We start from the raw sequence: 25,962 nt of genomic DNA, 5'->3' as shown, positions 1-25,962 counted from the left end.
TGAAGGTTCCCAGGTGCTTATGGTCCGGTTTCCATCCCCCAACCCCGCTGCCTGCTTCACCCCGTACGCCCCCACCGCTCCCATACGCAAATAAAAACCCTAAAATGGAGTGCGGAATGTTTATTGAGTAAAGGGTGAGGGCGGTGGGTGGAAATGGGGCGACACAAATAAGCCAGACTCTGCCCGTGCTCTTTTGTCAAATCTTCCACGCAGACAACAGTTCACCACTTTGGGGCTGACAACCAGGGCTCAGAGAGATTACGCCGCTTGCAAAGGCTCACACAGCACAGTTGGGCGGAAACTGGGCTCCGACTGGCTCCCAGGCACTGGGAGGGGCAACGACTTGGTCTACATCACACAGCTAGAGAGGGAGGGAGGGAAGGAATGTTTCTCCCTTTAGATAGTTGGGGAAACTGAGGCCCAGGGTAAGGCAGTAACCTCGGCGGAGTAAGGGAATGTGTGTGGGAGTGACGCTGTGTGGGTCAGACGTGGTGGCCCAGAGAGGGGCCGGGCAGCACAGGCCGGGTCTGGAACTTAGTGGAGGCGCACGTGCTGCGCCAACTCCGCTGCGTCCTGGAAGCGGCGTGGGCAGAGAGGGCAGGTGTGCGGTGGGCCGGCGCGGGCACGGTGCGTGGCACGGTGCCGCGACAGGTGGCTGGAACGCTTGAAGGCCTTGCCGCAGGCGCCGCACGTGAAGGGCTTGAGGTCCGAGTGCGACACGCGGTGGCTCTGCAGCCGCAGAGGGCTGGCAAAGACCCGGGCGCACTCAGGGCAGCTGTAGCCCTTGCGAGGGCCTGGCTCTCCCGTTGGTGCCTCGCGCTGTGGCGGGCCCCGGGGCTCCTCCTCCAACTGCACCGTGTACGTGTAGGGGACCCCGTTGGCGTCGATGAGCAGGTGGCGGCCCAGCCGCGGGGGTCGGGGCCCCGCCGCCGAGGAAGGAGTGGAGGAAGGGCCTTCCGTCTTGGGGAAAGGGGGAGCCTTGGGAGGCGGCGGGTCCATGGTCTCCGGAGAGGAGGACCGAGGGTGGGGTGGCCGCGGCGGCAGCAGGAGCATCTGGAGCGGCAGCTGGGAGCGGCGGAGGGGAGAGAAGTTAAAATCGCCACTTCCTGGGGAGAGTGTACCAATTCTCACTGCTTGTTACCCTCTCTGTACCACTGACCTACCTTCCCTACAAAAAAAGAAACTGCTTCTAGGCCAGATCGCTCTACTTGCATCAAGCAGCTTCAGGGGCTTCTACAACTAAGCTCACCATCTCAGGGCCCCGACCTGCCTTTCCTCCCGGGTCCTCCTCTCATCCCCCAGCTGGACCAGAGGGCTTCACCCAGCCACTTCCCTCCTCCTCCACCCCCAAAGCCAATCAATTTCCAACTCTATTTCCCCCTTTACATCTTCATAGCCTCTTTCATGTCACGCCAGGGCTCTTGCCTCCAGAATTTCTCTAATGGGTCGCTTCCTCTTCTTCCCAGCCCCAGCTCAGGTTGCATCCTCTCCCCCCAGGACCACCGCAGCAGCCTTTCTTTGGCCTCCAGACCCTCCTAGATCTCCATCCCCACTAGGTTCCCTGGAAGGCCTCCCATCTCTGGATACAGCTGTAGCCTCTCTTAATTTCCTCTCTAGGTACATCCCCGGAGCCCCACTAACCCAATTCCCCACTTTTCACCCAGGGCTCCTCTATCCTGTTCCTACATTTAGCACCTTAAGGTTTCAACATCCTCTCCCATTACCTAACCTGTCCTCGAAATTTCAGGTATGCCTACCTAGGACGCCTCAACTGCCGGCCTTCTACGTAGCCCACGGCCCATGAACTTTGCCACCTGCTACATCTCCACCCAAGGGTCCCTCTCTCTCCCCAGCCCCTAGGTATAAGCCACTGACATCTTTGCTGTTCCTCTCTATACTCCTCGGGGCCTCCTCTCACTCCCCGTGACACACACCAGGGCCCCCGAGTCCCTCTCCCAAGCCCCCTTCTCCCTCTCTTCTGCATGCATCTGGCATCTTTATGTCCCCATTCCTATCCCTGCTGTACCAGCACAGCGCCTCCACCCCGCTTCTCTGCTCCGCTTCCTTCTGTAACCCCAGGGCCCCTGTGTCCCCCTTTCCACTACGCCCCCAGGAACCCCTCGCTCCCGCACTCCCTCCTGCCTGTCCCCCGAGCCCCGGCTCCTTCCCCGCCGTGCCCCAGCCCCACCCCCACCCCCGTTATCACCAGCCCCCTCCCCCAGCCCTGCCCGGCCTCACGCCGTCCCGGAGCCAGGCTCCTCCCTCCATCCCGGCCCCCGTACCCGGTACAGTGGCTTCTCGGGTCCGGAGGAGCAAGCCGAGGTCCCGAGCGGCCCGGGCTTCCCCTCGCGAGTGCCGGCGGCGGCGGGACCGAGGCTTGGGGGAGCTCCGGGCCGGCGGCGCCGGGGACGCGGGCGCGGGGGGCGCGGGGGCGCGAGGGGCGGCGGCGTCCCTGGGAAAGGGCGCCGACCGGAAACGCGCGCGCCGCAAGGAAGGTTCCGCCGTCCCAGAGCCAGCCGCTCTGACGGCCCGCTTTTTTTGAGTATCTAGGGATCGCGAGAAAGGAGAGGGGCCGAGCGCGCGGGAACCACACAGCCCGCCCCCTGCCCCCCGCTCCCTTCCCATCCCCTTCGGGGACAGTTCATTCTCTGGGACAGAGACTGATTAGTAGACGAGACTAGGCGAGGCTGTCTTTGCCCTAAGTCCCACAAGGAACGGACCCGCCCAATCCGTCCTCTTCCCACTGGCCGACCCGCCTGCATCCCCTTCCAAACGAGGCAGAGAGCGGGAAGAGGGAAGTTTCTGTCGGCTGGGCAAATGGGGAGACCGAGGTGCAGACAGGGCCAAACCTTGCCAGATGCAGAGGTGGGCAAGAGTGGCTCTTCCCATCGAGGAAGGGGGAGACTGAGGCACAAGGAGCAGCAGCGACAGTGTCTGGGTGGTGTCGGCACAAAGCGCGGTGGGCCCGATGCTCCCGCGCGCAGAGAGGAAACCGAGGTCCGGCGGCCGCGTCCTGGTGCAGGGGCGCGTTGACCAGACAGAGGCAGGGCAGCCAGGCCAGATCCGGAACCTAGTGCGGCGGTCGGCGCCAGGCCGCGCCAGGTGGCCGGAGCGCTGGAAGGCCTGGGGCAGGCGGCGCACGCGGAAGGTTGGAACGTCGAGTGCAGCGCCGGGGAGCGCCCGCAGCTCGTCCTCCAGCTGCGCGGTGAACTAGTAGCGAATGCTGCGCGTGTCCACGAGCAGGTCGTGGCGCGGGGGGAACCAGAGGGGGGCGGCCGCTGCAGCTGGGGAGGGGAGGCAGCTGGGGGCACAGAAGGGAGAGAACTGGCGTTACGGTCGCGCCCACACCAAGGACCCCGGCTTGGCCAGAGATGCGTCCGAGAAAGCTGCCGAAAAGAACTTTCTCTGATGATGAAAAAGTTCTATGATCTGCGCGTTGTCCACTGGGACAGCCACTAGCCGCGTGAGGCTATTGCTCATTAGAAACGTGGCTAGGGCTTGAGGACCTGAATTTTAAATGGTATTTCATTTCTCTTAATTTAAATCTAAATAGCCACAGGCGGCTAACCGCTGCCCACCTTACGGTACAGCTCCTAAGCCACCCTCAACCAGTTGCAAACTGGAGACCCGCCGGCCAGAGAGGGCACAGTTATATTTGGTTTGGATCACAGATATGTCTTAATGTTTTACTGGGCAATATTTAAAAAGCCAGAAGATGCACACACACATTGCCAGCTATAGCAAAAAGTCTCTAGATGAGGCGATTAAGCATTCTCAGAAAACCTTCAAGAAACCTCCAGTGAACCAACAACTGTGATCTTAGGCTTCAATTAAAGAGCCTCCAGAACTGTGCTGTCCTAAAGGGCAGCCACCGGCCACAGATAGCTCTTAAGCGTTTGGCATGTGTCCGGTCTGAACTGAGATGTGTCATAAATGCAAGACACCTAAAAGATTCTGAAGACTGAGTATGAAAAGAGTGTAAAGTATCTCATGAATGACTTCTCTGTTGATAACATTTAGAAATGATGCTCTGGGTCTACTGACTGGTTAAGTATGTTATTAAATTAATTTCAGCTGTTCCTCTTCACTTTTTAAAGCATGGCTCTCTACCGGAAACTGTTGTCCTAGAGGTTCTGCCTCTTTTGTAATTTTATGGGGTGGGGGGCAGTAGGGAGAGTGGAAACTGGTGAACTGGAAGGGTGTGCGCGGTTTAAAGGGGTAACTACACCTTCTGTCTGCACCAGGCTTCTCAACTTTGGCACTACTGACATTTGGGGGCTGGATCATTCTTTGTTGTGGGGGGCTGTCCTGTGCACTGCAGGACATGGAGCAGCGTCCCTGGCCTCCACGCTTCAGATGCCAGGAGCACCGTCTCTCACCCCTCAATCTCACTGCCCCCTAGCTGTGACAAGAGACTTGGCCAAATGTCCCCCAGGGGGCAGCATAGATCCTGGGCTCCACACACAACTACCACAGGAGTCTCCCACCCAGATCCCTTGCTTGAGTTTCAGACCCATGAAACTTGCTTTGTCCATGAGAGCCACGCCCAGCCACGCCCAGCCCAGCCCAGCCCACCCCGAACTCTGGAAATAATGACAAGGACCAACGTTTATTGGGCCCTTCCTATGGTGCCAGCCATCGCTAAATGCACTGAACCCTCAGAGCAGACCCAGGAGGGAGGTGCCATGCGGATGCCTATTTTATAGATGAGGAAACAGGAGCTCCGAGAGGTCACACATCCGCTGGACAGCACGTGCTTCTAACTGACCGAGTCAGAGCTCACGGCCACTGTCTGCAAGCACCTCATGCTTCTCCCCAACCCACTGCCGCCACCGGCCCAGCTCCCATGACAGCCTCCCCACAGCAACCCCCCCCCCCCGTCCCTTCTCTCTATGGCAACACGGCAGCAGTATAATTACGCTAACCCACAGGATCATGTCATCACCTGACCTAAAACCCTCCTTGCTGCACTTGGAATAAAACTCAGCCAGCCCACCTGGCCTACTTCCAGGGCCTTGTGTTTGCTGTTCTGCCCTCTGGAATACTCCTCCCAGCCCCTCACAAGGACACACCCTTTCTGGCCATTCAGGTCTCAACTCGAGTAATCCTTTGTCACTGAAGCGGCTGCTGGTTGTGTCAGAGCTCAAGCTGGTGAGCAGGTGAGGCCCTGCTCCGTCTGGTCAGGCCATTCCCTCCGCATCTCGTACTGCAGTCCGTAGTGGTCTTGCTCGTTTTTGGATTTGCTACTTTACTGCCTGCTTTTCCCGCTCTGTCCTAGGCAACATTCTACCCTCAGAACCTAGCAAAGGTCTGGGGAGAGGGTAGGGGCTCGGTTCAGTATTGGCTGAATGAATGAATTCAGTCACCCCGTCCAAAGGTAAAGCATCTCTCCCCACCAACGCAAAAAGCCTCGCTTATCTCCTGGGACAGGAGCATAATGAAGCCCCACACCCACACCAGTCTGAAGCTCTAACATCCTCATCCCGCCCCCCGCTTCTACACTCCCCAAAGCCAGAAGGCACCAAGTTCTGTCCCTCCCTCATCCTGAATGTTCCCCTCTGCTCCCCAAGCCCCAGCTCTGGCCCCTCCTTCCTGCGCAGGGCCCCTGCACCAGCCTTCTCCCTGCTATCTTGGCCCCCAGTACTGCCCCCGCCCTCCTTGACACTCTTCTCACAGCTGTCTCATATGTAACCTCTGCACAAAATCTTGTCACGGCCCCCATGACCCTCAGGACCAAGTCCCCACGTTCCTCAGCCTGGGATTTGAAGCCCTTCATGAGGTGGCCCAGCCAATCCACCTCATCCCAGCCCCACATGGCATCTCACGGTCCCCTAATGGGACCTAGGGACGTGGCCCTAGGAAAGCACTCCAGCCAATAACTCACACCGCAGAGGAAAGGCTCCCACCTCACTTGTGTTCCAGCCCTACCCCTGCAATTAAAAAAGAATCAAAACTAACTAACGTTATCTGCACCTGTCTCAGCAGGCACGAATTGCTATAAAGAAGTGATGGAGCAGTTGGCGCTACCTTCGTATTAGGTGAGTTTGCAGCTCACCTGATAAGGATGTTTCATTCTATCCCATCTTACAGATTGGGAAACTGAGTTCCAGAATGGGATGGTGATCTATCTCAGGCTATAAACAGAGGCTGTGGCACAGTCAGGGATTCAGCAAGAGACTCCTGCATCTCACCCCTGGCCAGGATGGCTGGGAAACACAAGCCATTCCCTATTTCAGGATGAGGAAACTGAGGCCCAGAGAGGCAGCCTCAGGTCACACAGCAAGTAAACAGTGAGGCCAAAACCCCAGCCTCTACCTTCTGTACCAGAAACAAGAGATTCTATGGAGCCCCTGCAGTCTCTCCATGGTCCAGGAAATTCCTTCCAGCCAAGTGGTCCAGAACGTGCTGCGCCTGCTGCCCGGCATCCTGAAAACGCCAGAACACAGCGGGCAGGTGTGAGCCCGACCCAACCGGAGCTGGCGTATGAAGCGATACCTCGCCGGGGCGCTTGAAGGCCTTGCCGCAGACGAAGGGCCGGAGTTCTGAGTGGGAGATGCTGTAGCTCCTGCGGTGCGGGCAGCTCTTGAAGACCTGAAAACACTGGGGACAACTGAAGCCTTGCGGAGCGGGGTGGGGGGGTGTTGGGCTCCAGCCAGGGGGCCTCCTCCGTGTGCACGTATAGGGAACACCATTCCCGTCAGTGAGCAGGTGACGGCCCCTGAGAGGCGGGCTGAGGCCGCGGGATGGGGATGGCGGGGGTGGAGGAAGAGGAGGGGGCCGGCTTAGGGGCGGGGACCACCCTAGGGAGGGAGAGGCCCATGGCCTCCAGAGAGATTCAGGGTCAAGGTACACTTTGGGAGGCTGAGGGGAGGACAGACGGGCGAGTAGATGAAGTTCTTTCTCCGGAATTCACCAGCTCAAAGCCTCTCCATCCCGCGCCCGCGAGTCTAAGCGAGTGACCCAGCGGACGCACCGCTCGGGCCTCTCCGGTCGCCCGGAGCTCAGCGCCTACCTCCCGGCGCCGGCTCGCGGTGCGGAGGTCTCTCGGGTCCGAGCCCGGTGGGAAGGGGCTCGAGGGGCGGCCCCAGGAGGTCCGCCGCGCGGGGTGGTGGACTCGGAGAGCCCGGAGACGGCTCCCACTCCTACCTCCGTCTCGGCCAGACGCGGCCCCAGAAATCCGCCCCGGCGGGAAACAAACACCCGCGAACAATGGTTCCGGGTGTCTGCCCGCCTGACTTCTCTGCAATAAGGCGGAGAAAAGCCAATATAAAGTCATTGGCGACGTGGTAGATACAGAGGGAGGGAAGACAAAAGGGATGGCTTTTTGTCCGAAAAGTTGTGACTTTTCTTTAAAAGTCACTTTATCTATGGTTTCCCTGGCCGTCCAGTGGTTAAGACTCAGCCTTCCAATGGAGGGGGTGCGGGTTTGAGTTGGATCCCTGGTCTGGGAGCTAGGATCCCACATGACCGGCAGCCATAAAACCAAAACATAAACAACAGAAGCAATACTGTAACAAACTCAATAAAGACTTTAAAAAAAAAAGTTCCACATTAAACAAAAAAAGTCACTTTATCCTTCTGCGCTGGAGAAGAAACTAGTCGTCCTAAAATAAGAAATACTTTCTTCAATAGGAAAGAAAATAGACCGTCTACCTACAAATAGGAACCGAAACCAGAAAGGGCTAGTGACTGGTCGGCTGCTACACAGCAAAGACAAAGAGCCACAATTATTCAGCCGGTGGGACAGCTGAGGAAACCCAGGCCTTGTGATTTAATGTGTTACATGGCAAGAAAATGGAGTCAGGTATCATTCTCTGTGTTGGTGGTAAAACCAAGGCCAGAGAGGGGTAGTCACCGGCCCTGGGTCACACAGCTAGTCGGGGCTGGCTTGTATGATGCCAGTCCCTCCACAGGGCTGGAGTGGTGGAGGGAAGTGACAGCCGGGTCTGGAGAACACCTGAACTCCTGGCCTCAGTCTCCACAGCCAGCCAGGAAGTCCTGCCCTGATGAATACACCAGGATGCATTGGGCCACCCCCTGGAAAGTGGTCAACCCACCCCAGGTGGGTTAGCCGGTGCTGGCTGCGGTGGCTGGAGCACTTGAATGCCTTCCCACAGGGGCCACACACTTAGGGGCAGAGTGCCGAGTGCAGGACACGATGCTACCTGAGGTAAAACAGGCTCTTACACGTTTGTAAGCACATGGGGCAGAAGTGTGATGGGAGCTGGCCCATCTCTTTTTGCATCACCCTGAGCTGCTTCCTCAAGCCACAGAAGGATGTGTGTGGTGATCAATAAGTGACCACTTGAGCTTGCGAGCACAGGTGAGGACAAAATAGGTGACTGAGTTTGAGATGCGTCCCGGGACATTCCCAGTTTTAAAACTGAGAGGAAGAAACAAAGAAGAACCAGACAAGAACACAGATGTCTCAGCAGATTTGGCAAATTGCTACCATCTGGCCGCTGACAGGGAGGAGAGAATTCATCCCTAGTTTTTTAATGGGTTATTGAGGCCAGAGAGTGAACCCACCAGTCACAAAGCCCACACGGTGCAGTTAAAACTCAGGGTCCCTGCCTCTTGGGTAAGGCTAAAGGGGAAAAGGAGACCAGTAATGGCCCTGGGAGGTGAGGGCATCTTTCTTGCTACTTTCTCCTGCTTCCCCTGCCACCCATAGACTTGCAGCACACCCCAAGGCTGGAGATCATTCAGTCTTAACAAGAATAGCCCAGAAAAGGGTGTTGTCTTGCCCACTAGAGATGCCACGGTCTAGCTCTGCAACCGTCATCTCTCAAGCTGGACGCTGGCAACTTGGGAAAGATTCCCAGCACGTGGCTCCCCAAAGGCATCAGTTTTGTGCCCATATTAGGAGGAGACTCAGTCTGCCCTAATACACCAGGACATGCTGAGCCAGGTCCCTGGCAAGCCTGAGCAGCCGGGGGCAGAAGGAGCAGGTACAGGGAGCCCAGTAGATGAGCTGAGGCTGGCAAAGACTGCTGGGGCATTGGAAGGCCTTGCCACAAGTCTCAGAGATGAAGCCCCAGATGACCGGATGTGAGAGGCCATAGGCCTTGAGACAGACAGCATTCTGGAAGCCCTGTAGGCACTCGGGACAGCTGTACGCTGGGCAAAACTTCGTGCTTGTCATTGGGTTTCTCCACTCGCACTGTGTGTGTGTAGGTGTATTGTATGCCCATCTGGCCAGAGGCTGAAGGCCCAGAGAAAGAGGAGGAGGAAGGGCCAACTTGTGGCTTGTGGGAGGAGCACCTGACTGGGGCGGGGGAACCCACAGTTGATGAGGAAAATGTCACGGTCATCCTTTTTTTTGCGGGGGGGGCACGTTGCGCAGCATGCGGAATCTTATTTCCCTGACCAGGGATGGAACCTGCGCCCCCTGCAGTGGAAGCACGGAGTCTTAACCACTGGACCGCCGGGGAAGTCCCAGTCATGGTCATCCTTGAATCAGAGGAGAAGCTAAAGGAAGGAAAAACTGCATTGACTGAAGGTGCAGAGAGGTAAGCTAAGGGTTGAGATGACCAGAGAACCTCTCTGCATCCCCCAATCTTTGCTTACCTACGTCATCCTCCACCCCCTACTCCTCAAACCCCTCATCTCTCCAAGGGGCTGGGGGACTTTTCATGGGCCTCTCTCCATGTGCCCAAACCCTAGACTTTCTAACTGTACCACATCTCCATGCTCCTGGGATTTGCACAGGACTCTTGCATCTATCAATCGATTCCTATGATGTGCACTCAGAGTCGTCTCACACGCCCCCAGAATCTGTGGGACCCATGCTTTACCATATTGCCCTCCGTCTCCTCTTTCAAACCCCTTGTGGGCAGGGTGTCCTTTTCCTTTGTCTCCATTCCTCCCCATCAGGGTATCACTCTTCTCTTCTAGGACCTCCCCCAAACTCTCCGAGTTTCTTTTTCTGCCCAGATTCAAGATTTCTTCCTTTCATGCTGGTCCTGTGACACCATTAAGTGTTTCCATCCGTCCAGAAAGAAGTCTCTCGCCTCCAGAGTCTGTATTCGACCCACTCCACCACCTCCCCACCATCCCTTTCCAAAGCCCACCAAGGCCTCCCTGGTTTCTTTTCTCTGTTCCCGAGGGGTCCTCCGACACGAACCTCCTCGATCCTCCCCAATCGTCCCCGCAATGGGTCAGTCGGGTCCGGTCTTTCACACACACACACACACACACACACACACACACCACACCCGGCTGCCCACCCGTCCTCGTGCTCCTGGACCCCTCCTCCAGGCATGGCCTTTGCTGTCCGTGAGTTATGAGGAGAGGCCTCCCGAGAGTCTGATCCCGGGATGCAGGAGGCGAAGACAGTAAACCTTCCGGGAGCCCTAAGTGGAGCCGTAGCGCTCCGACCAGCCAGGAGAGGGATGGGGTTCACAAGAAAGCCTTCCGGCCGGAAACACAAACCCTCAAAGGAAGGATTCCAAGTGCCTTCTGTTCCGCTGGCCTGAATCGCTGTCATTCATTCAACAAATATTTGTTTAGTGTCTCCCATACGCCAGCTTCCGGGGGTAAAAACATGAACCAACCAGACTGAGGTAGTCCCTGCCTTTCTCTACCTTAGAGGCAACAAATGTTATCTGTATTGCACACCTGCTGCGACAAGGAACTCTCCTAAGCCTCCTGGGGGCGACAGAGACCAAAATATTGAAATGTCTGCCCCCACCTTAGCGCCTGGGAGAAGCAGGTAGGGATGACATTCACGAGACAAGCTCAACGACGGACAGCGTCCCTAAAGAATCTGACTGAGCCCGAGAGGAGCACTTCAAATAAGAAGCTGTCTCAAATTCAGTCCTAGTGCTTCGCACATGAGGAAACTGAGGCCCAGAGAGGTTAGGTGAGACGCTGATGGTCCCAGAGCAAGGGGGTGCCAGAGCCAGGATTACATCCTAAATTCTAAAGCGGGGAGATCTTTACACTTTCTCATCCCAATATCTTCATTTTGGACTTCCCTGGCGGTCCAGTGGTTAAGACTCCGTGCTTCCCTGGTCGGGGCACTAAGATCCCGCTTGCTGCGCTGTGCAAACAAAAAAACTCTAATATCTTCATTATGGGGAAATTGTTCTATGGCCCTCGAGAGTTACAGGATTGAAGCTAAAAGAAGTTTAGGGAAAGAGTTGCCTGAGTGTGAAACAGCCCTCAAGGCTAGCTGTAGATGCTGGCAAGGGAAAACCAGAAGGCTGGGCTTCCGAGCTCCCACCCGCAAGGAGCCCTGTAAAGTCATGAAGAGTCCCTTCTGGCCTCAGTACAGACTCTCTAGAAGGATGAGGCATTCCATGCGGATTTCACAGCAAACACCAGATGTTAATGAGGCAGCTTAGAAACAGTAGGGTTCCAATTCTGGTCGAGAGGCTTGTGGGATCTTAGCTCCCCGACCAGGGATTGAACCCAGGTCCAAGGCAGTGAAAGCACCGAGCCCTAACCACTGGTCCACCAGGGAAGTCCCTTCTCCAGGGAAATCTGAAGAACATTGTGTGACACCATTCCCTGTTTGGTGACTCAGTTTCCCCATCTGTCATGGAGAGGCCACCATTCTTTGTTTTTCCTTTTAATTTTATTTTTCTATATCGAGATGTAAGTTATGATGGAAGAAATTTTCATACGTTGAGGTACGGGTAAGTCCTTCTGGCTGATACATGATTTGACTTGAACTTTATGCTAACCAGAACAGCCTGTCTTATGGCCTGTCAAATGTACACTGCACAGCTGCGTTAACCATTAAAGAAAAGAACGCATTTAAAATCAAAATGGGGGGAGGGGGTGAACTGGGAGATTGGGATTGACATATATACACCACTATGTCTAAAATAGATAACTAATGAGAACCTACTGTATAGCACAGGGAACTCTACTAAATGGTCTGTGGTGACCCAGATGGGAAGGGAATCTAAAAAAGAGTGGATATATGTATATGTATGACTGATTCACTTTGCTGTACAGCAAGAAACTAACACAACATTGTAAAGCAACTATCCTCCAATAAAAATTAATTTAAAAGATAAATAAGTGAAAGGAAAAAAAATCAAAATGGAGTCACTATGGTTCAGGCATCCAAAATGAAGCTGGGTGGCCATTGTAGATGTGGTTTCAGACACGTTCCTGCATCACTGAGAACTTGAATCTTCCGAACTGCATCAGACTCAAGGCCAGCACCAGCCATTCTCAAAACAGTATTTGCTAGTAGTGGCCAGCTGCCACCTTACAGTACATCTCCACTTGGCCTAATCCTATTTCAAGCGCTCAATACCGATGCATGGCTGGTGACTACCATACTGGACAGACAAATCTAGAGGAGGCCAACTAACAAACAGGCAGCTACAATGTAAGGTCATAAGTATAATGACAGGGCACTCCAGGGGGCCAGAGGGGCTCAGGACCCAACTGGGGGAGGAGTATAGAACTGGAAAGTTTGGGAATTCCCTAGCCGTCCAGTGGTTAGGACTCCACGCTTCCACTGCAAGGGGCATGGGCTCATCGCTGGTCGGGGAACTAAGATCCCGCAAGCTGTGCAGTGCGGCCAAAAAACTAAAAGAAAAATAATTGCAAAGTTTTCCTGGAGGTGACACCTGAGTTCAGTCTTGGAGGACAAGAGAGTTAGCCAGGACAGAAAACAGCCCAACTATTCTTCTTTCAGAGTGACTAAGCATCATGTGCCCAGCCAGGGACGATGCTGACTGGAGACAACAAAGACCAGACTGAAGAACATGGAGTTTGTGCTGCAGGCATCACAGGAGAGTCTGGAGTTAGTCAGGGAACTATCATGTGAGGGCTTCACAGGCATTCCGGTGGAACTGGCAGCCTGAAGGGGTGCCTCACCCAGCCTGGGAGCCTGAGGTAGGCAGGAGTCAGAGGTTGCTTTCTGGAGGAAATAAGCCCTGAAAAAATGGCCAGGATTCCCCAGGAAAGGTTACTCTGGGCAGCAAGACCAGCCTAAGACCTGGCGCCTGGGGAAATAAAAGTGTGAGTGTTTCAGTGGGGGTGTGACACACGTGTGTCTCAAATGATGAGAGAGGAGGCTGGAGAGCTTGGCAGGCTCTACAACATGCAAGGGCTTCCAACTCCAGGCAGAGGAGTTGGGATTTTTGTCTTGCGGTAAGCCCTCTTGCCGTGGAAGGATTTTGAGCTGGGAAAGGACAAGATTAGTTCCAAATTTTTGAAAGGTCTGTTTGGTTATGTTGGCGGGCTAGAGAGTGGAAGCTGGGGGACTATGGAACAGTCTGGTGCTGAAACCTACATGAGGAAGAACGAGGTTTGAGCTACGGAAGGGGCGGTGGGGATTGAGAAAACCCTCCAAAATCTTGGTGTTAATGCTCAAATGCCTGATTTTAATGCCCTCAAGAATTTCAGAGCTGCAGAAAGGAGTCAACATGCGAAAATATACTAGCATTACTTCCCACATGTTACATACTGTCCGTGCAAAGACATTATTATGCTAGGTACTTTCCTACGTGATTTTATTTAATTTCTCTAAGAGGTTAATCCGTTCAGTATTCTGTGAGAAAACTGAGATGCAGAGAGGGAGTTCATTGCTCAAGGGCACGGTGATAGTGACTAAGCGAGACGCGGAGGCCCAACACCCCACACCACACGCCAAAACCCCCAACCCTTGACCAGAGAGTCTTTTCTTTTGCGTCTTTAGTTCCCACCTTCGGAGGCCAACTCTCTTCCCCACACCTCCCTGCATTTCCCCGCCCCCCGCCCCCCCCGGCCCTTCTAGCCCAGGCCAGCCTCTCTATGGTTCCCCCCTCCCACCCCTCTACCCACACGCTGCCTCTCGTTTGCCTCCCACCCTGGCCCCTCTATCCACCGCCAACTTCTCTATGGTCCCCCTTCTCTCTAGTTCTGTATTCATCGGCTCCTCCTCTAAACTCCACAATACCGGCCATCAGCCCCCCCACCCCTCGCTCAATACCGATGCTTGCTGTCTCTGAGCTGCCTCTCTGGTCAGGCCGAGCAGAAACGGCTGCCAATGGAGAAGTGCTTTTAGGGGAAGGCCCTGCAAAGGAGGAACCCCGCACTTCTAAGGGGTGACCCTGCGCTAAAGCGGCCCATTTCAGGCCCTTTGCGAAAATGCTCTGGCTGGAAACACGAGGCCCAGAGAGGAAGGATCCAGTTTGCACTTCGGCCCACCTCTAATAAGTGGGATCCCAAAAGGATCACTGTCTATAGGAGTTTCCTGTCTCTCCTTTCATTTTTGTTCCGATGGTGTCAGAGACAGACAAGGAAATCGGGAAATGCCCGCCTCCTTACACAGGCTGGGGAAAATGAGGCCAAGAATGGGGAAGGAACTTGCTCAAAACTAGTCAACCAGGAACCAAATGGGAATCAAGCCAGGGTCTCCTGGTTCCCAGTTCCCAGAACCTCAGTGGTTTTTCTGTTTTAAAATAGGTGAAGTAGATAGTAATAGCCAGGCTCCTAAAACAGCATGCAGGACCATCACATCCAGGTTCCAGTCTGATTCCCAACCCGATCTACAAGGATTCTCCTTAACACATAGCAAAGCAGATGTAATTCTTTCCTTCAAAAGTAGTTAAGCATAACTGCAGAGGTGGATTCACCATTAGGCTAGTGAACCTTAAGCTTCCAAGGCTTCTCACTTGCATAATGCTTTCCCTGGGTAGTGAGTGTTGACAATTCAAAGAGTACTTAAGATTAGTCACTGCTTAAAAAAAAAAACAAAAAACTTGCACCTAAATGTCCAGCGACAGATGAATGGCTAAAGAAGATGGGCCATGTATATACAATGGAATATTACTCAGCTATAAAAAAGAATGAAATAATGCCATTTGCAGCAACATGGATGGACCTAGAGATGATATTAAATGAAGTAAGTCATACAGAGAAAGACATATATCATATGATATCACTTATATGTGGAATCTAAAATATGATACATATGAATTTATATACAAAACAGAAAAAGATCCCGCAGACATAGAAAACAAGCTTATGGTTACCAAAGGGGAAAGATGTAGGGGGAGAGGGATAAATTAGGAGCTTGGGATCAACATATACACACTACTATATATAAAATAGATAACCAACAAGGACCTACTGTATAGCACAGGGAACTCTACTCCATATTGTGTAATAACCTATAAGGGAAAAGAATCTGAAAAAGAATATATATATATCCAAATCACTGTGCTGTACAACTGAAACTAACACAACATTGTAAATCAATTATGCTTCAACTTAAATAGTTTTTTAAAGGATAAATAACATATTAAAAAAAAAAAACTTGCCACACTCTGCAACCTTAAATTCATAGGTGAAGGAAACTTGCTTAGAATTTTCCCAAACTTGACAACAATACTAAAATAACTGTGAATCTGAAATTAAAGTTTCTTAAGTTAATAGTAAAGAAATGTTTTGATCAATCACATTACAGGAAAGATCAGATAATCTTTCTATTCTATCTACAGAAAATGATATTATAATATTGTTTCATATAAAAAGCCAATCAAAGAAAATAGAGGGAAAGCATTATAGAGCTGAGTCAGGTAGTAAACTAATTAAAATGCTATCTATATGTGCTTTCCAATTGTGGGGGTTGTGCGTGGCAACTGTCACCTTTTGAATTTCGTAATTGGTTGCAACTTATTTTCTCATGCTAAATAAATGTTCTCTTGTATACCTCTTTTTTGTATTTAAAATTTTGTATTTCTAATCTGTACAAACTTCACACCCTACAAAACCTGGATCTGACCCTGCTCCGACACTCAGTGTGTTCTCAATAAACACTAGTGGGACTTCCCTGGTGGCACAGTGGTTAAGAATCCGCCTGCCAATGCAGAGGACATGGGTTCGAGCCCTGGTCCAGGAAGATTCCACATGCCATGGTGCACCTAAGGCCGTGCGCCACAACTACTGAGCCTGCGCTCTAGAGCCCGTGAGCCACAACTACTGAAGCTCGCACGCCTAGAGCCCGTGCTCCGCAACAAGAGGAGCCACCGCAATGAGAAGCCCGCTCACCGCAACAGAGTAGCCCCCGCTGGCCACAGGAAAGATCGTGCACAGCAACAGAGACTCAACACAGCCAAAAAAAAAAAATCAATTAATTAATTAATTAATTTTAAAAAGAAATGTTTGTTGAATTAGTGAACACATATACCATTTTAAATAAATAAATAAATAAACACACACTAGTTATTATTGTCAGTATTATTGTAATCTGCAGACCCAATAGGAAGGCTTGAGGGTGATCTACAATTTAAGGATGACTGTTGGCTTATGACTTCAGACAGCCATAGTCACCATCTTCTTCTTCATCCACACACTTATGTATGGATTCATTAATTCACTACATGGCTGCTGAATACCTGTATTCAGTACTGAATGCCCAGACACGAGTGTGGGTACTGGAGACGCAGCAGGAAATTATACAGACGTGGTCTCTGCCTTCAGGGAGCTTACAGTCTGATAAGAATTGTCCATGGGATTGATTTGACGTTTTCAAAAATCAGATTTAAAAAGTCGTCTAGGGCTTCCCTGGTGGCGCAGTGGTTGGGAGTCCGCCTGCCGATGCAGGGGACGCGGGTTCGTGCCCCGGTCCGGGAGGATCCCACATGCTGTGGAGTGGCTGGGCCCGTGGGCCATGGGCGCTGAGCCTGCACGTCCGGATCCTGTGCTCCGCAACGGGAGAGGCCACGGCAGTGAGAGGCCCGCGTACCGCAAAAAAAAAAAAAAAAAAAAAGTCATCTACAAGCTCTCTCCACCCCACATTTTATTATGAAAATTTTCTTTTTCTTTCTTTTTTTCTGTTTTAATCTTTTGGCCACACTGCACAGCATGTGGGATCTTAGTTCCCTGACCAGGGAATTGAACCCCGGGGCCCCTGCGTTGGCAGCGTGGAGTCTTAACTACTGGACCACCAGGGAATTCCCAGAAATTTTCAACCACAGAGAAAAGTTGAAAGAATCACATAGTGAACATGCATACATCTATTATATAGGCTTATAACTTTTAAATATCACTTAGAGGTTGATCCTAAAAGAGCATCATGTTCAGCTGATTCTTTTTTTTTTTTAAGATTTAATTTTATTTATTTTTTGGCTGCACTGGGTCTTCATTGCTATGCATGGGCTTTTCTCTAGTTGCGGAACACAGGCTCTAGGCGTGTGGGCTTCAGTAGTTGTGGTGCGCAGGCTCAGTAGTTGTGGCTCATGGGCTCTAGAGCGCAGGCTCAGTAGTTGTGGTGTGCGGGCTCAGTAGTTGTGGCACATGGGCTCAGTAGTAGTGGCTCACAGGCTCTAGAGCACAGGCTCAGTAGTTGTGGTGCACGGGCTCAGTACTTGTGGCTCGCAGGCTCAGTAGTTGTGGCACATGGGCTCAGTAGCTGTGGCGCACAGGCTCAGTAGTTGTGGCACGTGGGCTCGGTAGTTGTGGCACGCGGGCACTAGAGCACAAGCTCAGTAGTTGTGGTGCACGGGCTTAGTTGCTCCGCGGCATGTGGAATCTTCCCGGACCAGGGCTCGAACCCATGTCTCCTACATTGGCAGGCAGGCGGATTCTTATCCACTTTGCCACCAGGGAAGCCCCTCAGCTGATTCTTTTTTTCACAGCTTTATTGAGATCTAACTCACATGCCATATAATTCACCCATTTACAGTGTACAATTCGTCACAGGTATGTGCAGGGTCACCACAGTCAACCTTAGAACGTTGCGTCCTCTCGGAAGGAAAACCTGTACCCTTTAGCTGTCACGTTCTTACTCCCTCAATTCCACTCCACCTCCCACCCCAGGGAGCCGCTCATCTACTGTCTGTCTCTATAGATTTCCCTGTTCTGGACATCTCATATGAATGGGATAACAAACTGTGACCTTTTGTGTCAGCTTCACTCACTATTTTAAAAAATTGAAGCACAGTTGATTTACAATGTTATACCAGTTTCAGGTGTATAGCATGGTGATTCAGGATTTTTACAGATTATACTCCATTAAGTTATTACACAATAACGGCTATATTTTCCTCTGCTGTACAATATATCCTTGTTGCTTACCTATTTTATAAATAGTAGTTTGTATCTCTTAATCCCACACACTTATCTTGCCCCTCTCTTAATAAACTTAAAAGCTTTTACACAGCAAAGGAAACCATCAAAAAAACAAAAAGACAACCTATGGAATGGGAGAAAATATTTGCAAATGATTTGGCCAACAGGGATTAATATCCAAAATATATAAACAGCTTATACAACTCAGAATTAAAAAACTAAACAACCCAATCAGAAAATGGGCAGAAGACCTGAATAGACATTTTTCCAAAGAAGACATATAGATGGATAACAGGCACATGAAAAGATGTTCAACATGGCTAATTATTAGAGAAATGCAAATCAAAATGATGAGATATCATCTCCCACCTGTCAGAATGGCTCTCATCAAAAAAATCTACAAATAACAAATGGTGAGAATGGTAATAATGGTGGAGAAAAAGGAAACCTTCTACATTGTTGGTGGGAATGTAAACTGGTGCAGCCACTATGGAAAACAGTACCAAGGTTCTTCATAAAACTAAAAGTAGAACTACCATATGATCCAGCAATTCCACTCTTGGATACATATCCAGGAAAAAAACAAAAGCACTAATTCTAAAAGATACATGCACCCTAATGTTCATAGCAACACTATTTACAATAGCCAAGACATGGAAGCAACCTAAGCGTCCATCAACAGACAAAAGGATAAAGAAGATGCAGTATATATATACAATGGAATACTATTCAGCCATAAAAAAATGAAATTCTGTCATTTGCAGAAACATGGCTGGACCTAGAGAATATTATGCTTAGTGAAATAAGTCAGAGAAAGACAAATGCTGTATGATATCACTTATATGTGGAATATAAAAAATAAAACGAATGTATATAGCAAAATACAAACAGACTCAGAGATACAGAAAACAAGCTAGTGGTTACCAGTCGGGAAAGGGAAGTGGGGAGGGGCTTCTTCACTGATCATAATACTTTCAAGGTTCATCCATGTTGTAGCATGTATCAGTACTTCATTCCTTTTTGTAGCCAAGTAATATTTCATTTTATGGATATACACCACATTTTGTTTATCCATTCCTCAGTCAATGACATTTGGGTTGTTATGAACAATGCTGCTATAAGCATTTGTTTACAAGGTTTTGTGTGGACATATATTTTCATGTCTCTTGGGTACACTCCTGTGAGTGGAACTGCTAGGTCATACGGTAACTCTATCAGTCAATTCATTTAAAAGACAGGAGATCCAAGTCCAGAGAGGAGAGATGACATGCTCAAGGCAGGGACAGAAAGAAGTAAGGCTAACACCCACCCACCCCATCTTCTGATTCCAAGTCCAAGACCCTTATTGCCATTTTTTTAGTGGTTCTATGTAGCCAGACTTGTAGCCTCAGGTCATGCAACAGACTGTTAGTGTAGTGCCAGCCCCTGAGGGTAACAGACAAGAGGGGAAAAGGCAAGGAATCCACATTTATTGAGCACCATCTGGTTCCCAGAATTATGCTAGACTGTAGCACTCTCAAAGTGAGAAAGGACGTCACTTGCCCAAAATTGTATAGCAAGTGGATAGACGGATCTGGATCCAGGTGCATCTGACTTCAAAGCTTATGGTCATTCCACTGAACTATGCCCTCCTCTTCAAATATTTCATATTCTCAGTATGAATATTCTCAGTATCTCAATCTTCTATATCCATTAATTCAGTTATTCATTCACTCATCTGTTCATTCATTCACCAAACATTCGCTGAGGTATTTATATGCCCCTTCTCTGTGGACGCAGAGACGGAATTGACTCTGCCCTCAAAGAAGGGAGAATAGAGGATGAGTTTCATGCGCTAAACCCTGTGCCGCGAATGATCTCATTTAATAAAGAGAATCTCAGTGGAATACCATTTCACACAAGTCAGACTGGCAAAAATTTAAGTTTGACAAGTATTGTTAAAGACGTCAAGTAAGGGGATTGCCCATTCATTGGTGGTGGATGTGTAAATTGGTAACAATTGTAGCTAATACACGGTGCCTACTTTGTGCTATAAAACACTTTACGCGTGACTCATTTCATCCTCATAGCGCCTAACGCTTAGCTGTGTTGAGTAAATGCTATTATAATTTTTGTTCTGCAGATGAGGTAAAGGAGAAGGTTGACTTTCTATTAGACACAGCAGGTACATACACTGCCTAAGGCCCAGGACACTCTTAGGAGCCTGGGAAAAACATTTTAATTTTGAAATCAGAAGAAAAAAGAATGTAATCCAGACTAGCTTATGTTTGTCTTTATACCGACACAGATATAACATACAAGTTTAAATATACGTTTTGGAATGAAGGAGCCCACAAAGGCACAAATGCCAGGGCCCAGGAAAGCACTGGAGACCATGAGTGGTTAAAGAACTTACCCAAGAGGGACTTCCCTGGTGGCACAGTGGTTAAGAATCTGCCTGCCAACGCAGGGGACACGGGTTTGAGCCCTGGTCCAGGAAGATCTCACATGCCACGGAGCAACTAAGCCCGTGCGCCACAACTACTGAGCTTATGCTCTAGAGTCCAAGAGCCACAACTACTGAGCCCATGTGCCACAACTACTGAAGCCCGTGCGCCTAGAGCCCATGCTCCGCAACAAGAGAAGCCACCGCAATGAGAAGCCTGCGCGCCGCAAGGAAGAGTAGCCCCCCCTCGACGCAACTAGAGAAAGCCTGCGCAGCAACGAAGACCCAATGCAGTGCTCACTTCAGCAGCACATATACTAAAATTGGAACGATACAGAGAAGACTAGTATGGCCCCTGCGCAAGGATGATACACAAATTCGTGAAGCATTCCATATTTTTTAAAAACATGGGCAGAACACTCTATGATGTAAATCACAGCAAGATCCTTTTTGACCCACTTCCTAGAGAAATGGAAATAAAAACAAAAATATACAAATGGGACCTAATGAAACTTAAAAGCTTTTGCACAGCAAAGGAAACCATAAACAAGACGAAAAGACAACCCTCAGAATGGGAGAAAATATTTGCAAATGAAGCAACTGATAAAGGATTAATCTCCAAAATTTACAAGCAGCTCAATATCAAAAAAACAAACAACGCAATCCAAAAATGGGCAGAAGACCTAAATAGACCTTTCTCCAAAGAAGATATACAGGTTGCCAACAAACACATGAAAGAATGCTCAACATCATTATCATGAGAGAAATGCAAATCAAAACTACAATGAGATATCATCTCACACCAGTCAGAATGGCCATCATCAAAAAATCTACAAACAATAACTGCTGGAGAGGGTGTGGAGAAAAGGGAACCCTCCTGCACTGTTGGTGGGAATGTAAATTGGTACAGCCACTATGGAGAACAGTATGGAAGTTCCTCAAAAAACTAAAACTAGAACTACCGTACGACACAGCAATCCCACTACTGGGGAAATACCCTGAGAAAACCATAATTCAGAAAGAGTCATGTACCACAATGTTCACTGAAGCTCTATTTACAACAGCCAGGACATGGAAGTAACCTAAGTGTCCATCGACAGATGAATGGATAAAGAAGATGTGGCACATATATACAATGGAATATTACTAAGCCATAAAAAGAAACGAAATTGAGTTATTTGTAGTGAGGTGGATGGACCTAGAGTTTGTCATACAGAGTGAAGTCAGAAAGAGAAAAACAAATACTGTATGCTAACACATACATATGGAATCTAAAAAAAAGAAAATGGTCAGAAGAACCTAGGGGCCAGACAGGAATAAAGATGCAGACCTACTAGAGAATGGACTTGAGGACACGGGGAGGGGGAAGAGTAAGCTGGGACGAACTGAGAGAGAGGCATGGACATATATACACACCAAACGTAAAATAGCTAGCTAGTGGGAAGCAGCTGCATAGCACAGGGAGATCAGCTCGGTGCTTTGTGACCACCTAGAGGGGTGGGATAGGGAGGGTGGGAGGGAGGGAGATGCAAGAGGGAAGAGATATGGGGATATATGTATAGTTGATTCACTTTGTTATAAAGCAGAAACAAACACACCATAGTAAAGCAATTATACTCCAATAAAGATGTTAAAAAAAAAAAAAAAGACCCAACATAGACCATAAATAAATAAATAAATAAATGTTCCTTTAAAAAAAAACAGAACTTACCCCAGACTTCCCAGCTAGTAGTTGGTGGAGATACTATGACGAGCAGTTGGGTGATATCTACCAAATTGAACATGGAAGTTGAAGATGTTCCTGTTCTTTGATCCAGCAACTCAACTCTCAGGTATATAACTTAGCGAAAACTCCCATCTGGGTTCAAGGAGATGTAAGCAAGAATTTTCATGGCAGTATCATTTGTAATAATCAAAAACTGGTTACATGCAGGTACCACCTCACACTGGTCAGAATGACCATCATTAAAAATCTACAAATAATAAATGCTGAAGAGGGTGTGGAGAGAAGGGGACCCTCCTACACTGTTGGTGGGAATCTAAATTGGTGCAGCCACTATGGAGAACAGTATGGAGGATCCTCAAAACGCTAAAAATAGAATTACCATATGATTCAGCAATCCCACTCCTAGGCATATATCCAGAGAAAACTCAAATTCGAAAAGATGCATGCACCCCTATGTTCATAGCAGCACTATTTACAATAGTCAAGACATGGAAGCCACCTAAACGTCCATTGACAGATGATGGGATTAAGAAGTTGTGAGATATATATATTTCATTCTTTTTTATGGCTGAGTAGTATTCCATCACATATATATCCATCATATATCCATCACATATTCCATCATATATCTATGATGCAATACTATTCAGCCATAAAAAAGAATGAAATAACGCCATTTGCAGCAACATGGATGCAACTAGAGATGGTAATATTAAGTGAAGTAAGAGAAACACAAACATTATACAGTATCACTTACGTGAGGAATCTTAAAAATAGTACAAATGAACTTATTTACAAAACAGGAACAGACTCACAGACATAGAAAACAAACTTATGGTTACCATAGGGGAAATGTAGGGGGAGGGATAAATGGGGAGAGGGGATAAATTGGGAGTATGGGGTCAGCATATGCACAGTACTATAGATAACCGGTAGCGCGCTGGCCACGCATGTGTCTCTTGCTTCCACGGTGTTTGGACTGAACAGACCCAAGGGCGCCCCTTCCTCCAGACTCGGACCACCCTCCAAGCTTTTTTCCAGTCACAACCTTGGAATCACCCACTCAGCTCTCCTCGCCCTCCGGGAACAGCCAACACCATTTTCTGAGCTTAGCTCCTTACTGCCGACCAAGCATGAGCTCCCAGATTCGTCACAATTACTCCGCCAGGTGGAGGCCGCAGTCACCCGCCTGGTAACGTGCGTCTGCCGCTCTCCCACACCTACCTGTCTCTGCGCTTCTCTTCCGACACGACGCAGCAGCTCGCAAGGGCGTGAGACATCGTTTCGCCAACGGGCCGAGGAGGAGCCGGAGGGCCCGAGCTCACTGGAAAAGGCAAAAGCAGCGCTGTGGCCGCGCCCTCTTCCAGGACGTGCCGAAGCCGTCCCAGGAGCGTGGGGAAAGCCCAGGACGCCGTGGAAGCCGCCCGGCTGACGGAGAAGAACCTGCGCCAGGCCCTGTGGGTCCGCAGGCCCTGGGCTCTGCCCGCGCAGACTCCACCTCTGGACTTCCTGGAGCCACTTCCTGGATGAGCAGGTGAAGCTCATCAAGAAGATGGGCGACCGCCTGAGCAACCTCCGCAGGCTGCTCGGCCCCCAGGCTGGGCTGGGCGAGTGACTCTTCCAAAGGCTCAGCCTCAGGCACCACTAGGAGCCCCTGGAGCCCAGCGGCCTGTGAGGAGCCCCTCCGGGGTCAGGGCTTCTGCCTGCAGCCTCTCCCTGCAGCCACTGGGCAGCTTGTTAACCGTCCTGGAGCCCTCTCCGAGCCCTGGGCCAAAGGGAAACAATAAAGCTTTCTGCAGCAAAAAAAAAAAAAAGATAACCAACAAGGACCTACTGTATAGCACAGGGTACTATATTCAATATCTTGTAATAAATTATAACGGAAAAAAATGTTTAAAGGAATATTTCTATCCAAAAAAGAATATATATGTATATATGCATATATATGTATATCAGAATCACTTTGCTGTACACCTGAAACTAACACAATATTGTAAATCAACTATACTTCAATAAAAAGGAAAAAAATTGGAACCAATCCAATGTCCTTCAACAGGAGAATGAAAAAATGTACTATGGCATCATCATCAGTGGGCTATCACACCAGCATTGACAACGAGTGACTAGACTACAGGTATCCATGTTTACAAATATAAAAAACAATGTCGAGGGGGCAAAAAGTTAGAGAAGCTTACACTGAAATGATATCATTTATCCTAAATGTGTTAACATACGCAGAACAATATCATGTTGTATCAGATACGTAGCAAAATAGGAAGGCATGCGTGGGAATGATAAACAGAAAATGCAAAATCTAATAACCTCAGGGGAGGGAGGGAGGAAAATGGATGGGGGGATACACAGAGGGCTTAGACTGCTTCTGTAAAGTTGTATAGTCTTCTAAGTTTATTAGTGAGGATAGGGAGCCATTTACATGATTCCAAATAATTTTGGTATACAGAAATGGTTCAAAATAAAATTAAGAAAAGACTCCCTAGGACTTCCCTGGTGGCACAGTGGTTAAGAATCCACCTGCCAATGCAGGGGACACACGTTCAATCCGGGAAGATCCCACATGCCGCTGAGCAACTAAGCCCATGCGCTACAAATACTGAACTCGCGTGCCACAACTACTGAGCCCACGCGCCTAGAGCCTGCGCTCCACAACAAGAGAAGCCACCACAATGAGAAACCCGCGCACTGCAACAAAGAGTAACCCCTGCTCGCCACAACTAGAGAAAGCCCACCTGCAGCAACAAAGACCCAATGCAGCCAAAATAAAAAAGAAGAAGAAAAAAGACTCCCTAGGTTTATCAGTCAAGATACAATAGGTTCTGCTGCAGTAACAAACAACCCCAAAGCTCAGTGGCTTTAATCAAACAAATGATAATTTTAAATGCTATATATCCAAGGAAGATGAGCATCAGTTTCTGGTCACTGTAGATACATACTCTGGAATTCAGGCTGATGGAAACTTCACTTCACCCAGCAGATCCCCCCACACAGAACAGCCTGGATGGAAAGTGGTGAACAGCTTGCAGGCTCTTATCTTGTGCTGAAGTTGACACACATTGGTTTCACTTATAGTTCATTGGGCAAAGGGAATCACATGGCCACGTCTAACTGCAAAGGAAAATGCAATCTTAATCATGTTCCCATAAGGAGGAGAAACAGAGAATTTAGGAATGACCTTCATGTTTAGCATCTCCTACCCTGCCCTGCCAAGAAAACAACTTAAGGTTGTTCCAAAGATCTTGCATATCTCTTTCTTATTAGGTTTTACAACCCTCTACACTTTTGTACATGAGAAAATGCAGGCACAGTCGAGAGAAGTATGTTGACCTCTCCAAGGTCACGCAGCCAGGCCATGAAATTAACAGTTGGAGGGCTAAGGCCTCAGCCCTGTCCTTGGTGCTGCCGAAAACCGCCAGTCTTCGGGCTCTTTCCTCCAAAAGAGCATTTCCCGGGACTTCCCTGGCGGTCCGGTAGTTAAGACTCTGCACTTCCACTGCAGGGGGCACCAGTTCATCCCTGGTCGGCAACTAAGATGCCGCATGCCGTTGCGCGTGGCTGAAAAAAAGGCGTTTCCCAAACGTTACACCACACCACCTAAGGTCTTTTGCAAATAAATCCCAGTATCACCAGTGTTGCTGTTTGCTGAGTATCTTTCTGCAAACGGACTTTAAACACCTTACATTCATAAACTTTGCCTCACTGGGTTATCACAAGCCATGCAGAGGAGGTGACCACAAAAACGTGTAACATGAAAGGAGAACAAAGGTTATTC

At 49.5% G+C, this 25,962-nt stretch overlaps 1 protein-coding gene across 4 annotated transcripts; it reads right to left on the bottom strand.

Annotated features, from left to right (window-relative positions):
- Nucleotide 1: 1 nt before the first annotated feature.
- On the bottom strand, nucleotides 2-25,871 carry ZNF580 (zinc finger protein 580). 4 transcript variants are annotated; one of them, XM_079906621.1, is made up of 5 exons: nucleotides 25,646-25,871; nucleotides 25,127-25,294; nucleotides 23,400-23,968; nucleotides 22,161-22,307; nucleotides 2-1,065 (listed from the first exon to the last, which is right to left on the bottom strand). In XM_079906621.1, the coding sequence occupies exon 5, from the start codon at nucleotides 1,051-1,053 to the stop codon at nucleotides 535-537; it is 519 nt and encodes a 172-aa protein (XP_079762747.1). In that variant the 5' UTR covers nucleotides 1,054-1,065; nucleotides 22,161-22,307; nucleotides 23,400-23,968; nucleotides 25,127-25,294; nucleotides 25,646-25,871; the 3' UTR covers nucleotides 2-534. The 4 variants fall into 4 exon arrangements, with proteins under 4 accessions (XP_079762747.1, XP_079762749.1, XP_079762748.1 ...); XM_079906623.1 differs by having other exon boundaries at nucleotides 23,400-23,499; XM_079906622.1 differs by lacking the exon at nucleotides 25,646-25,871 and having other exon boundaries at nucleotides 25,127-25,335.
- Between the last annotated feature and the right edge of the window lie 91 nt (nucleotides 25,872-25,962).

Source organism: Stenella coeruleoalba (genome assembly GCF_951394435.1).
Source record: "Stenella coeruleoalba genome assembly, chromosome: 20".
Classification (NCBI taxonomy): Eukaryota; Metazoa; Chordata; class Mammalia; order Artiodactyla; family Delphinidae; genus Stenella; species Stenella coeruleoalba.
This window is presented reverse-complemented; position numbering and strand designations above follow the sequence as displayed.